At 38.2% G+C, this 15,749-nt stretch overlaps 1 protein-coding gene across 3 annotated transcripts in view; it reads left to right on the top strand.

Annotated features, from left to right (window-relative positions):
• Window positions 1-4,262, top strand: part of zswim5 (zinc finger, SWIM-type containing 5) — a 65,129-nt gene extending 60,867 nt beyond the window's left edge. For 2 of the 3 annotated variants that reach the window (XM_015385749.1, XM_015385750.1), the window contains exon 16: window positions 838-1,700. In XM_015385749.1, coding sequence (XP_015241235.1) covers window positions 838-1,700 — 863 coding nt within the window. Of the gene's footprint in view, window positions 1-837 lie in introns of all 3 variants that reach the window. The other variant, XM_015385748.1, reaches the window with a different exon arrangement.
• Window positions 4,263-15,749: the final 11,487 nt, after the last annotated feature.

Here is a 15,749-nt window from a genome sequence, read left to right on the forward strand (position 1 = left end):
AGTTCAGTTTAAATTACACATGAATTCTTATATTCATACTTCCCTACTTAAATTCCACTCATTCCATAATGAATTGTAGATCATTAAATTATAATAAAATAAAAAGAAAACTAACCCTGATTAAAAATAAAATCACAAACACCTGGATTTTGATACTCAACATAGTGCTAGTGGCTGAGATGAATTGACGCTTATTGAAAATAAGATATATGCTCATCTTACTGTCACCCTGTTGAGTCCCCTGACAACTTCTAAAATACGTTGGTTGGTTTGAACTTTAAAAACCAAATAAAGGTAAAAAATCACACAAAATAGCCTTTAGTTACAGTACTCCGTTCCTTATTCGGTAAGTTCAAGATTTTTATATACTGTGCTGAGTTAGTCAGTTATCGTAAAAAGCTGTCAACCTTTAAAGAAATGCGCAAAATTGGAAACTATTGTCAATAGGAATAGAATTTAGGTTTGAAAAATGTGGAAAAACTTTAAATGTATTTATTTCTCTAACTACATTCTCAAGTTTACAATTAAAGCCTGTCTTGTGCGGAAAGATTATATTCATTAAACTTCACAATCCATTCGTACGAAATTGGTTGCAAGTCGTTCAATAAATTTTAAAAAATGAGTCTAAGAAAATTATCATTTAAAATTAAGATATGGCTATAAATCCTGTTGCGCGTGTCTCTTTAGATACATTTAAATGGTTCTTAAAAGGTTTGCACAATGAGATAATTTAGTCATCTTGTCAGTTTTCTTTCCATCCTGTTGGACATTTCTTGCAGAGTCGTTGAAATACTATCTATGCACTGAGTGTCCCATCCCATCTGTCTCTCCCATCAGGTCTGCGGGCGTTAGTGAGCATCTTGCAGAGCTGGTACACTCTGTTCACTCCGACAGAGGCCACCAGCATTGTGGCAGCCACTGTCATGTCCCATAACACCATCCTGCGCCTCAGCCTCGACTACCCGCAGCGTGAGGAGCTGGCCAGTTGTGCGAGGACCCTGGCTCTGCAGTGTGCCATGAAAGACCCTCAGAACTGCGCCCTTTCGGCTCTGACGCTCTGCGAAAAAGACCACATCGCCTTTGAGACAGCCTACCAGATCGTCATCGACGCTGCGTCCACAGGCATGACGTATTCTCAGCTGTTTACCATCGCGCGGTACATGGAGCACAGAGGATATCCGCTTCGGTCGTTCAAGTTGGCATCTCTGGCCATGACTCACCTTAACCTCGCCTACAACCAGGACACACACCCCGCCATTAACGACGTGCTCTGGGCCTGCGCACTCAGCCACTCACTGGGGAAAAATGAACTGGCAGCCATTATCCCCCTTGTGGTGAAGAGCGTTCACTGCGCTACGGTTCTCTCTGACATCTTGCGGCGGTGCACCATGACTGCGCCGGGTCTGGCAGGCATTCCCGGAAGGAGGAACTCTGGAAAGCTCATGTCGACGGACAAGGCGCCCCTGAGACAGCTCCTGGATGCCACCATCTCGGCGTACATCAACACCACGCACTCTCGTCTAACGCACATCAGTCCGCGGCACTATGGGGAGTTCATAGAGTTCCTCAGCAAAGCACGGGAGACTTTCCTTTTGGCACAGGATGGCCACATCCAGTTCGCCCAGTTCATAGACAACCTAAAACAGATCTACAAGGGCAAAAAGAAACTGATGATGTTGGTGAGGGAACGCTTTGGCTGACCTTAACTCTGCCTCAAAGACCTTCTTCTTGAGAAGTTGTTAAACTTATTGGTTTATTTAAGTTTTTTTTTTTTTTTCTTTCTTTAAGTTGAGCCATTTCTTGACCAAGTCATATGGTTTTGTTCTGTGTTGTTTCCTGAATGTGAACCAAAAAGTGTTCGCTATACTTGGTCTACATAACTGTTATAGCAAAGAGGACCTAAGGTGTCATAGAAGTATCCGATTAAATTCATCCAGTAAATGTTTGAAATTATTAGAAAATCAAAAGAATGTGATTATAAAAGCAAAGGAAATGTTTGCCTCCTGGTGGATTGGGTGTGTACTCTAAGTTTAGAAGAAGAAGAAGAATCGGCTTTAAAAGTGAAGGGAACTTCCTGAGGAACGCAGCGATTAAACACACAGTGTTACTGTCATACCTCGAATGTCAGCTTTAACTTTTGTTAGAAATAGCCTCTTGTTTCATTCAGGGCTTCTTAAAGGAGCAAGAACGGACTATAGAACTACCTGTGTGCTCTTTCTTGTGAAAACTCAGTAGTTGAATATCTAAAAAACTTCACCTGCTGCACGGTGAGGATTCTGCTTTAGAGTGCATGTTTTGAGGGTGACGTCCTGGCTGCTGCAGTTAATAGTTTAGCCTTTATGTGAACATCAGTATATTCCTTCATGTCACCCTTTAGGTGACAGAAACGCAGTGTTTGATCGGGTAAATGTGTTCCTCATGTCCAGATATGCCACTTCACTGCTTCTCAGCTGTTTGTGCCCCAAACTTAGTAAAGTGTAAATCGTCACTACTTTTTTGTTACAAAACTTAAAAACTATTTGGACCGCGTTCTTGGTTATAAATCCTTTTCCGTCACAAGAACATTTATTAAAACAGCATTTTTCCCACCTGTATTATTTAAACTTATTAACCTGGCACATTGAGAAACTTAATTATTGTTGTATAAGAACCCTAAACATAAATCTTTGTCTCCATTAAATCAGGGGAAACTATGAATCCAAGCCTTAGGGACCATCCTGACACACTTGCACCTATATTCTTACAAATTTTAGTTCAGGTGCACGTCATTCCCCAAAGAAATATAGTTTCACTGTATCTTCTAAAAGGGCAATAATGTGGCATTTTCTACATAATATAGAAGAAAAATATTAAAAGTCAAAGCAGTTTTGTTATTTTGTCTGTATAGTGAGAGGTATTAGGTCTGAAGTATCAGGAAATATCTGTTTGAGGCTAATTTTAGCATTTAGCCAAAATCTGGGACAACGGCTAACCCTGCATAAATGTTTGCTAGTTAACAAAGTTAACATTTAAGTTGTTAAATACTTTGTGTCATTACAATGACATTACAATTATACTCTCCCTAAACATATTTTGTATTTAAAGCGACTCTGAAATGTTTAGTAAAAGTCTCCAGTTCCAAACCGGCCTTTAGAATGTTCCCGCCAAAATGCAGAAAGTCATGCTAGTTGCAAAAAAATTTAGTCTGGGTCATATTTTAAGTTTTTTCAAAAATAATTTTATTTCATTATTCTTTTTTTAGAGTTTTGTTCAGCAAAAGCGTCCAAAAAATGTTTTTAATTTCAATTTTCTATTTTAAATAAATCGCTCCCTGTATAGAATAATTAGCATGTTGTTGCTAAGCTTAAATTAAACCGAGCATCTTTAGGTGATGTGTCAATTTTTATTTAGCCTTTTTTTTTAAGTGACTAAAAATCATAAATACATTGATATTTTTCTAAATATTATACTTGTTTGGTGGATAAGTTAGCATCCATATGCTAAAAAAAAAAGATTTATCAACAACCTTTTTTTCTGGGTGTATTCTACATCATCAAAATGGCCCAATAAAGTGTACAAAAAAGAAAAGTTGGAATATAGTAAAAGAAAAAAAGGAAAAACAATAAATCCTGGTTTTTTTCCCCCCTTGCATTATAGTAAAGCAATGCACACATTCATAAAATGTTCAAACTCCAGTATTTTGTTCTTGTGATGGAAACACTGTGATGCTTCCAGCGAATGCTACTAGATCTTATCATTCTTTACTGTGAAGAAGACTGGCCGTTTTCTTAAGGCTTCAGACAAAAACCGTGCACTCTACAAAAATTACAATATTTTGTTGTTACATGATAACTTTGTTAGTAACTGCGACCAAATGGAGCTAACCTCCTGATAAGTGACGTCCATGTTGTTTCCTCACCCGGTGGCAAAAAGTCATTTCCAATGGCAGTCCAACTAGAGCTTGAGTCTTTAACTGATCAGACTAAATCTACAAGCACTTCACACAGATACCTCTTCAGTACGTTCCTGCCTGGTTCAGCATTTATTTATTGATTGTTTTGTTTTTTTTAAATCACTGAGTTTGAAGTGTTAGACACAGAATTAGAACTAGACTGTATTTTAAAGCAAAAGAGACTTTAAAAACGTGGAAGGGTTCTAAAACATAAGGACATTTTCCTATCTGCTTTGACATTCCATACGAGTTACTTTCATGTACTACCGAGGTAGTCGATCATAACTGCGCCTTTTAAGATCAGAAGAAATGCAGATAGTTGAATGGAAAAGAGGAAAACTGAGGAAAAAAAGAGGGGAAAAAGGCTAAACTCAGTTCTCAGGGACATCACTTAAAGAAACAAAACAAAAATAGTAGCATTAAGCATTTAAGATATTGTAAATAATAAAGTGTCAATTGACAAAATTGTAAAGTTATAATTATTTATAATAAGTATGTTATGTGTTTGTTTTTCTTTGGCGGGGTGTACTTGAATTGTTTCGAATGGGGAATTTGATTTTTTTTTTTCTTTTTTTGAGCAAAGATTTCAAGGCATTCTCAGGTGCTCCTGTGTACATTTTTTATTTGCTTAAATATGGTGTTTCATTTTTTTTATTCAGTTTGCAATGACAAAAGAAAAAAAAAAAAACAGTTTTCCAATAGAAAGTTTTTCAGAGTTGGAAAGAATGAGGGAGGCATACGTTTGTAAACTGATTTGTACTAAACCTGACTATGCAGAACCACTTTGAGAGTCTCTGCCTGGTTGAGAAATGTAGAAGCCAGAAGGAGACCTAGTGGGCCGGACCACTATCAGAAAGGAGGAGGAATAGTAAGGAAGGGAGTTGAGCGGAGGTGTGCTTGTATTGACTCAATGCGCAGTCACCGGCCTGCATCTGCTGCAACTTCTTAAGGAGGCGTAAAAAATGAACCAATGGCAGAAAATGCCTTTCTGAGCGTTCAATGTACAAAGTTTCTTTTTGTTTTTGTGTGTGTCTTTGCTTTCTTTATTTCTGTCCTTTTAATATCAGGACCGAAGCCGTCGGTGTCTTCTAACGCCGTTACTCTGCAGTGAGGCACAAACGTTTGTGTCAGCAACAATACCTGATGGCCTGTTTATTCATAATACCATCTTTAAATTACCTTCTCTCCTCAGAGTTAAAGTTATTATATTATTATCAATGATTATTATTTGTTTTTATTCCCAGTTGGAAGTATCTTCTAGAAATCTAGGACTTGAAGCAATGCATTGCGGTGTGTTTAGGGGCACAGCAGCTTAAATGTGCTGGAGCAGACACACTCGGCTTATGCAACTAATAAAAAGAAAAAGATGCAAGGTTTTAAAATCGAAATGTTCTAAAGTTTTCGAAAACGTTACACCGCTTCACCAACTGCATAACACAAACGTAATTCCTGAGGGTCGTCCCCTGTCTTTCTTTTGTTTGTAGGAGGTTACTGTTTGCTAGTAGAGACGTAGTTCACCTTCTGTTTCCCTGTTTTGTTTTTGTTTCAGATCCGTTCTTAACTTAAGGGATAATTGAAAGTGTTTCTTGCCTCTTTGTGCTACTGATTTTGAAAAGGTATTTCCAGTATTTGTTGCCACAAAAGTATCATAGCTTATCACTTTTTTTGTACCTTTTTTTTTGTGCGATTTCTTGAGCTACTGTCTATAAAGCGAGATTTTATTACTATTTATGTAACGCTACTACCATTTTATATTGATTTGTGTTGAAATCTCAGTGCTTTTCTATGAATAAAGTGTGAAACACATAAGGATGCAGTTCTAATTTTGTTGGGATTAAATGAAGGAAACCATTTTAGAAAATAGATGCTTTAATTTAGTAACAAGTATTGAAAGAATCAATTTGTAGTTTGGTTGTTCGGTAGCTGCTAATTTAAGTATATTGGATGCAAAATAAGGTCTGATGCAGTTAGCAACCTCTGAATATTGACTTGGATATTTTATTTGCTGGTATATTTGATTTTTTTCTATTTGTAAATATGTTTTGTAATTATATTACAAGGTATGTTGTTTGCAATAATTGCTCTTCTATCTCAGCAGTATTTTAGATGCAACATAAAATTGCAGCTGTTTGTAATTTTCATCACTAGATGCCAGCTTCCAAACAAATCTATGGAATGTGTAAAATATGCATCAAGTTCATTAAGTCAGGAAGCTTTAGGAGATGGGAAGGCAAATTTAATCAAAAAAGGATTAACAGCCACACGGTTCTGTACACAATGAGAAACCATTGAAAAAACCCTACACAGCCAAAGGTTAATTGGGTCACGCCACCAAATCTTTGAATTTAGACGTTCCAATCACTTCCATACATGCAGGCGTTTGAAGTTTGACGTAAAGCAGAGTCCAGACTGCTGACCTCAACTTTATAGAACAGGATTGATAGGATAAATTATAGAGGAGGGTTGATTTCTGCTCAGTTCTTGTTAAAGTTCTTGGAACAAGGATCCTTTAACATATTGGTCCCTATAGATTAATAAAGGATGTAAAAGTAGATTAATACTTTTTAATTTTTAATGTAAATAACATTCTTAGTACAGCTACAACTTTTTAAAATTTTTTAGAGTTAATCTAATTCTAAATGAGAGAAATTTAATTTGAATTGATTAGCAACTGATGAATTTCCAGTCGGCATATCCCCAAATGCCTGGTGTTCAATTAACATAATGAACCAGCTGGGCAAAGAAGGTTAAAGTATCATTGATTTTCTAATGTCTACCTTTGCAAAAAAATAAGATAAAAAATAAAAAATAGATAAATAAACTAAGCAAATATCAGCAGTTTATTCAGAAAATGTGTTTAGTGATGAAACTTAAATTTTAGCCACTTTCGGCTTGTGGCCTTTAAAAAGTTCTCAGGTGAATCTGATCGAGTGCAAATGAACAAGATTTTTAACTAATAGTCAATACAATTTATTTAACCATCAGTCTTTGAACTGGCCTAGATTAGCTTTGCCATCTTAAGTGGTTGATGCATAAAAAAATTGCTGCACAATTCTTTCCTTCAAAGACGACACAGAAATATGGAAAAAATGCTCAAAATATAAAATATGACCTCAAACACATTTTAAACCTACGTTTTAATGTTTTTGCTTTTATTTGAACTTGTTACCGATAGAATAACAAACATCCAGATGCTTTTACTGAAGAACAGTCCTCCTTGCTGTTAAAACACAAAATAATCTAAAAATAACTATATAATTTTCTTTTGTGTTGTTTTTTTAATATCCAGGAAACCTGCAAGACTATTACATTTCAAATCTAAATTAATTTACAAAAATCTAACTTAAAATAGTTGATTGTTGTGCAGAAAATAGCACCTTTTTTTTTTCTTTGTCAGTATTTCTGCACCCTCAGCATCACAACTCTATCCTTTTTACTGCAATCACTGGATAATGGTTTTCTCAGTCTAATGCTATGCAGATGCTTTGGTTTGATCTTTGTCTAGACCAGAGTCAACAACCTTTTAATTTAAAAAGCCACTTTCGCTCCTTTGCTGTAAAACATGGTTTGACTTTAACCACTAAGATTTATCTTATCTTTCAGTGGTTCTAGTGGTGAAGCTGAAATAATAAAATTTTATTTCTTTTTCAGACGTTTATACATTGAGTCCTCCTACTCTTACAAAGAGAAAAAAAAAGCTTTGTTGCATTAGGGCCTTTCTTTTAGATATGTGCTATGCAGATATTTAATATAAACAGACAAAAAAAGGAACTGCAAATTCTAATTGTAAAATTGAAAACAAAAAGAATTTAGTGTTAGAAGAGCCAAAGTGAAGGAGCTGAAGTGCCACAGTTGGTAGACCGCCGGGTGAGGCCTCTCCAAACCCTCCATTTTGGTTTTTGAGCCTAATACAGCTCGGCAGAGCCAAGTAATTTTTACAACACGAATGTCCGTTGCCCCTTTTTTATTTGTATGTACATATTTATATGTACTATAACAGGTATATACTATGTTTCCAGTCTGTTTTGGCCTATCTGCTGTCTAGCAGTACAGAACTGGCATTTTTAATGGAAAAGTTTTCACATGTCTGTGGTGGGGTGGTCCTGTCCTTGCATTTTTACCAATCCAGCCACGCCAGAATTAGCGATAAATGAAGCATGTGCAGCCTTTTATAGCACCATCAATCTCTCGCTCATTTGTCTCTAATCAGAATATTTTTTTTCTCTAAACCCTCCTTCACTGCTTCATTCTCATTCATTACAGATTTCTGCGGAGCCATCTAACCAGACAATCAGGCTATCAAAAAGTGCAAAGAGTGCTTGTGTGTGGGATTGTAAATCTAGATTGATTGGCTGATGATAAATGAGCAGATTTATATTAATTATCCAGACAGATAGATGGAGGACTGATTGCTATGTGCTCAATCTTTTTCCCCCCAATCTGCCTCCACCTCATTCCTTCTCCTGCTTATAAAGACAAAACCACCAAGGACTCACACACACACACGCACGCACACACACACCTGCAAACCCACGTAAAGCAGGAAACTGGGGAGTTTTCAGCAACCTCTTTTTGTCCTTTGCTGGCACATCACTCTCCACACATTCATGCTTTTGTGTGCTTATGGGCTCACGTGCAACACTTTGTGGTAATCCCTGCTGCAGACAAGCAACATAAAACTTTAAGCAAAGGATGGTAACTTTAAAAAAGTGCTACCATTTCAACTATTAGCATGCATTTAGTGCTAATAGATTCAGTAAGAGTCAGTTTACAAATCTTCCCCTTAATTTAGAGGTGAATACCTTTGGGTATGTCTCTACCAGCTTTGCAACCAGTCAATAAAATGTTTACCTGTTCCTCTTTTAAACCAAATGGCTAAACCTCTTTCAGACTGGATGACTAGCGCCGGCGATCAGCACTAATTGAATTTAGATCTGTACTTTGACTAGGCCATTTTACCGCAGCCAGGGCAGCATTTTTAGGATAATTTCTCATGCTAAAAAACAAGTCTACCGAACATTGCAAGCCTTTTTTTTTTATTTATTTATTTATTTATTTTTTTAAATAGAGCTTTCCTGTGTATTCCTCTATCCATCCCCCAACTTTGACTTTAATCTATTTCCCTGCTAAAGAATAAATTTGGTACCTTGACAAAAAAGTTCAATTTTGTTCTGACCACATGTCTGCCGTGTCCTCTACATGACTTCTGGCAACCAGCAAACTGGACCTCTTCAGGGATTTCTGAACAATGGCTTTCTTCCTGCCACTTGCCCATACAGGCCAGATTTGTGCAGTGCAAGGCAAATACTGGCCTGTTGATTGCTTCTCTGATTAATGGTCTTCTTCCTCAGCCCGTCAGTTTAGGTGAAAAGCCACAGCACTTTGCAGCACTGCCATACTCTATCCATTGAACTCTGAGAGTTTCCGCTGTGCATGCATGGTTCTTTCAGGCAGTATGGCTTCCACCCACACTCCCAAAACACAAACTGAGTTAAATTTATTTCTTCAAATTGTCCTTAGTTGTATGAGTATTTGTATTTGTCCTATGTGTCTGTGCGCTGCTTGGAAAGGTCTGGCTAGTTGTTTATCAGTGATATAGAGTTCACCTTTGACCCTTTTGTGCCCCGTTCCTGAACAAAAATAGAAAATAATTCACCCTGAAGAAAACCTTGAAAGCATTTGTGATGATGTTACTAATTTGATGTAGAAGGACTTCTTTGTTAGTTGCATGAATAAGGACGGAAGCTATTGGAGCCCATTAAATAAATGAAAAAAGCCATTTGTTAGCAGTGGCTTTGGACAGTTTAAACCAAAAAAAATAATTGTATTCTGTCTTCTTTTGCTTTAAACACATAAATACATATTTAAAAATCTACTTTATGTACAAAGCTATTTCAAATCATTACATAATTCAACTCATTTATTGTCCACTTTTATCTATATTGAGATGAACTAGCTCTAACAAAGAATCTGACTCCCATCCTCAGTTATAATATTAATGAAGCATCTCCCACTGGGAAATATTTAATCATTTACATTTCATCATAGAAGAATAAGAGTAGATCATATAAAGTTATTAATATTGAAGTCATTACTTGTCAAAATGGTTACTAAAAACCCTCAATGTTGGTAGAAACCAAGAAGATGTGGAAGATAGCTCATTTTTATACCATAAAAAGTAGAATGCCAATTGACAAAACTGTTTAAGTTTAAAATGATCAGTTGAATCTTAAGTTTCTTATTGTACTTATTTCTTCTTCTTTCTGACAGTTACACAGTAACACTAGTTTAGTTATGACTTCCACTTGATGCAAGGTGAAGCTCTATTGGTTTGACAGATTTAACACATCCTGTTTGTCGTACCCTGATGCTGTTGCATACAGCGGCAGATTGTAAGCATAGATAAGCGACAGGGCTAAGTGTTCACTCTGACTTGTATGTACAAGCATCACCAGGCCACAAAAATAGAGGACTTACATTAACTGCAAATGTTGCGTGCAAGATGAACTTTCGCCTAATCTGTGAATTCACAAACTTACAAAAATACATCTTGCCAAAAGCCAACAAATTAGCCTCGAAAACAGGAATGTTTGGAACCAATGAAATGGTGCAAAGTGTAGGAAATCAACCAGAGGCAGCAGGCTGAAGCAAAACAAACATGGCTGCATTATTTTTAGCTGAAATACCCTCTATGATTTTTAAAAAAAAAGCAAAAGGGCAAGATTTTTGCCTCTGTGGATGGGAAGATGTTTGCACGTTCCTCCCGACCTGATTTGGTAAGAGTTTATCAATTAACTCTGCTAGCTGTGAAACAAATCAAGAACTGAATACGTTGTAGGTACCAGATCTGCTCTGCTGATGATGTCACAATATGGCAACGGCACTCAGACAAACTGTATTGCACCCGTTTGTAAAGAATAAAATCTCTTCTGGAGTTTCACCTTATCATTACCTATATTTGCTATTATTTTACGTTTCTATGGCGACTTTAAGTAGCCAAAAGTAGAAAACAGTCATTCTCAGTCTTGAAGGCAAGTACTGTATTCCAAGACAGAGATTAAAGAAGGTGAAACAAAAAGTTTCAGTACTTCTACTTCTTTTTAGGGCTGGGGAGGACAATTGGAACAACTTAAAAAATCACTTTTTTTTAGACAAAGAAAAAAACTATTACTATCTACTTGTAGAAAATGAACGCTTGTGTTTAAAACACAGTTAAAAGTAGTACAGCCTAATATTGGTAACTGACCGAGCTAATAGAGGCTACCCTGTTAGCTACTGAGCACAGCTAGCCACAGCTCTCCCCTTTATACCATGGTCTTGCAGTGACTTAGTTCTCCTTAGTTTTGCATTGGCCATTAGACATGTTAACACTACAGAAACTCCCGACTGGGTACTATGCATTATGTTATTATCGTATTATCGTGGATGTGCTCTCTTCGTCCTCTGGCATGGGAGCTGGCTCGGAGCTCGTCTGCCTGGCTGTGTGTTTCCTGGACGGGGCCGCCTTTTGCAGCTGCTTTTTGTATATCTGCTTCTGTCTCCTTGAACCCCAGTCGGCCTCGGCAGATGGCCGCTCACACTGAGCCTGGTTCTGCTGGAGGTTTTTTCCTGTTAAAAGGGAGTTTTTCCTCTCCACTGTCGCTACAAGCATGCTTAGTGTGAGGGATTGTATTTGAGTCAATGAGTCAATGCAATCAACTGGTTTTCCTTAGATAGAAAACTTTGAATCAATTTGACTGTATGTTCTGGTTGAACTGTAAAGTGCCTTGAGATGACTTGTGTTGTGAATCTGGCGCTATATAAATAAACTGAATTGAATTGAATTGAATGTTTTATGTCATCGTGGCAACTGTTAAGCCGATCATATAGTGTTGCGACACTGGAATGCACAGGGCCAGAGCATATCTGGTACCTACACCATTACAGTTGCTACTGCTGCTGTGATTGGCAAAAAGCCCGACATGGGAGGCAGGTATCCAATGAGCTTAAAGGATTGTATTGATTGTCCCTCCCTTTTGAAAACACTTTCCACAGGAGCCTTTGCAGATGGATAATATTTAGAATTCAAATTGAACTACATGGATCAATCTGGCTGACAGGATAACAAAAGAGTTAAAAAACATTAAACAATAGATTAACAGAGTTAGGTAGAATTTACACTGTTAAGCATTATGTCCACCTACATGTTTTGTCCCCATTTTGCTGCCAGAAAAACCCTGATCCAGTAACAGGGTTTTATCGCCTATAAGCCCTTCAATCCATGCAGTAGTCTCTAATACATACATATGATCACCTATGAGTCCTAAATGGAGCCTGCTGTTTGAAGGTATTTTTCCAACCGTTCACCAATTCAAAGCCTGCAGGTGACAGGTGTTGTTTACGGCATGTGTCGGACTTGCTGCAATAGGAAGGCATCATCTGCAAAGGAGGATTGTCATAGTTTTAGGAATCACCTAAGGGTCTATCTTAGACTGAAGCCAGAGTTTCACTCCCTGCCTCTACCTCCTCCAAACAGCCAACGTGGTTAATAATGCCTATCAGTCTCTGTCACTGTGGGCTGTGTACGTTCGCTCATGCATGTGGCCATTGAAAGATATGCTGTGTGTGTGTGTTTGGAAGGGGTGGTCACTGATAAAGCGCAGATAGTGTCCATCCATGACAGATGATGTACAGCTTGCTGTCTCTCCAGGCAGATTGGATTTTCAGGCCTGCTGATTTGCTGAGAGATGGTGACTGGACCTCCTTCAAAGGCACCCTGCCCACACACACATCAACACACACACAATCACAGACACACCCACACCTGTTCATTCTTTGGGCACAAACTGAGCACATAAAAGCCCACACACAACGATACTAATACACACAACAAAACGGTTTGTGCATATGTACACTCACAGCCCACTAACGTGTGCAAAAACACACACGGAAAACACACACACTTATATATTATTCTCCTGCCAAAGCCTTTAAAGGCAACCATGTGGAAATTGATCTCCATTTCTAAAGAGCGCAGATTCATTGTTACAACCCTCTTTCTCTCTTTCTCACATGCACAAACACACACACCCTGTCACTTTATTCCCAGATGGCCCACTGACACACAGCCACAGCCTCTTCAGTCTTACCTGTCGCCAATCAGCGGTGATTTTTGTTCATTTGTCTTCACTATTTATGGGCCCACAACAAAAGCCTGCGCGTGTTCAATTCGTGTAGGTGTGTGTTTGTGTGAGCGTGTGCATGTTTATTGTAAAAACCGCATCACAAAGGACAAAGATGAATACAAACCGCTGTGTTTTTTTTCACCTCTTCGGTTGCTTTGAGCTTTGTGTGGTTTTTGTAAATATTAATAACGCACGCTGTTGTGCAGTCTTTAATATGTGGGAGGCTGGATTTCTACATTTCCATTTTACGCTAAAGTGTGCTCAGCAAGCAGACAAACAAAAGATCAAAAAGTGCTCGTGCATGGACACAGCACTGCGTAAAGTGTCTATTATTCCACACTCTTGTTTTCCCTTATGCTTCCCTAAATGCTCAAAAGTTTGACGAATGCCTTCCAGGTGGAAATTGTGTGAAAGACAAGCACACAGCCTGGTTGTTTGGGTAGCTGTTTGTAGAATCAGCAATGATCTCCTATTATAAGAAACAAAAATGATCTCTGTCCCTAAAGTATTTAGATCCTAAACATTTCCTGCTTTACTACTTTATAAATTAGGACATCTTCATTTAACCATTGGGCCGTAACCACAATGAAACCATGAAGTGCTACTTATTTCTGGTTTATTATGATACCCCTAAAGGTCAGCCAATGGAGGTGCTATAAATGAAATCACAAGGAGACATTCTTGACTTTGCCCTTATAGATCATAATCTTATGCCTCTAAGAATTAGTGACATCAGAGGACATCAGGGGTGCTGTACTGACACCTTTACCTTAACAGCTGAATAAAAAAACTTAACGAAGGTAATAATCATCGGTCCAAAGGAGGAGAGATGCAGAGCTTCAGCTTCAGCTCGTACAGCTAGAAACCACTGATTATGGCCGAAATAGTGGTCTAATGATGGACTCAGTCCTGAACCTTCAGAGGCAAATAAAGGCAGTTACTAAGTCAGCCTTTTATCACCTGAAGAACATTTCCAAGAACAAAAGACTTATGTCCAAGCAGGATGTATAAAAAGTCATTCATGCATTTATCTTCAGTAGAATTGATTACTGTAACAGTGTCTTCATAGGTTTGCTTAAAATGTCCATCAGACAGCTGCAGCTGATCCAAAACCCTGCTGCCCGTGTTCTCACTAGAACTAAGAAAGTAGAGCACATCAGCCCAGTTCTGGCTCCCTGTAGCTTAGAGACTTTAAAAACCTTCTGTTAGTCTATAAATCACTGAATGGATCAGCACCTCAATACAAAACAGATTTTTTGTCAGTATATCAACCTCTCAGACCACTCAGATCTTCTAGTACCAGCCTTCTCTGTACATCCAGAACTAGAACCAAACATGGCCGCCCACCCTGAGCGTTGTTCTGCTGGAGGTTTCTTCCTGTTAAAAGGGGGGTTTCCCTCTCTACTGTTGCTGCATGCTCAGTGAGAGATTGCTGAAGAGTCAACAAAATGCAAGCAAAAATCAATACCGCAAGCTTGTCCAGGAAGAGCATGTCTTGCAGATCAGTAACTGGATGTAATCCACTGGTTTTCCTTGACAGAAACCTTTAACCAATTTGACTGTATTGTCTCTGTTGAAATGAAATGTGTTGAGAATTGGTCTTATATAAATAAACTGAATAGAATTGAATAGAAGCCGCTTTTTTTGCTCCTTTGCTCCACTTATGTCGAATAAACGTCCAGAAGACTGTAACAGTGCAGAAGCCATAGTTAAAAAAGCCATCTTTTTAGAACTGCCTTTGACTGTTCAGGTTAAACTGTTAACTGAGGTAACATATCCATTACTGTAGAAATGTCCACAACTGTATATTAATTATTTATTCTGAAGATACACAGTATTTGCGTGACCACATTAAACACATTTGCTGTAAACTTTGCTGCTCTAACATCTCAGTTTCCCCATTGCGGGACAATAAAGGGATGTTTTTATTGTATTCTATCATTAGCTTAAGGTTGTGGTCCAACTTTTCTTTTTTTTTTTAACTACCAGCTTTTATCGTGTTTTTATCTTAATTTTGCTTTTATTTTCCATATTTTATTGTGTAATTCATGTAAAGCACTAAATTGTCTTTGTGCTGAGTTGTGCTATGCTAGATAGATAAACTTGCCTTGCCTTTGACACACATCTACGTAAAGTGTAATGGGATGCCGCATAGTTTCAGGCAAATTCTTGATGCTTCTGGTTTCCAAAGGATCATTAGAAGCCACATCAAACAGACGCTGCAGGTTGCGGTTAATAGTTAACAGTGGGTTAACTGTGTTACATGAATGGGAACCCAATGGAACCCCCTGAGGGCCTCCACTGACTCATTCTAGCATAGTGTTTCTTCGGCTGAACTAGAAATACTTTTAGTCTAATTCTGTTCCATCCCACCAACAATGACTGGACCACTGGTCTACGGCAGCTGATGGGTGCCATGAGGCCAGGAACGCCTCGGACTAGGTGATTACTGTGGAAAATACTTAGGTTTGAGAGGAGTTTGGGGAGGCTATGGAGGCGATAATGGCTAACCATGCAACGCCTCAGGCGAAGGAATTGCTCCGCCAGCAGTTTTTCAGTGAAGGTTTAGTGGGGGAGCTGCTGATCTCAATGGAACGGCTACTCCTCAGTTTATCACACCTTCCCTAGTGGGAGTAGAGGATGAGGACTCAGAA

Source organism: Cyprinodon variegatus, unplaced genomic scaffold, assembly GCF_000732505.1.
Source record: "Cyprinodon variegatus isolate N-32 unplaced genomic scaffold, C_variegatus-1.0 Scaffold347, whole genome shotgun sequence".
Taxonomy (NCBI): domain Eukaryota; kingdom Metazoa; phylum Chordata; class Actinopteri; order Cyprinodontiformes; family Cyprinodontidae; genus Cyprinodon; species Cyprinodon variegatus.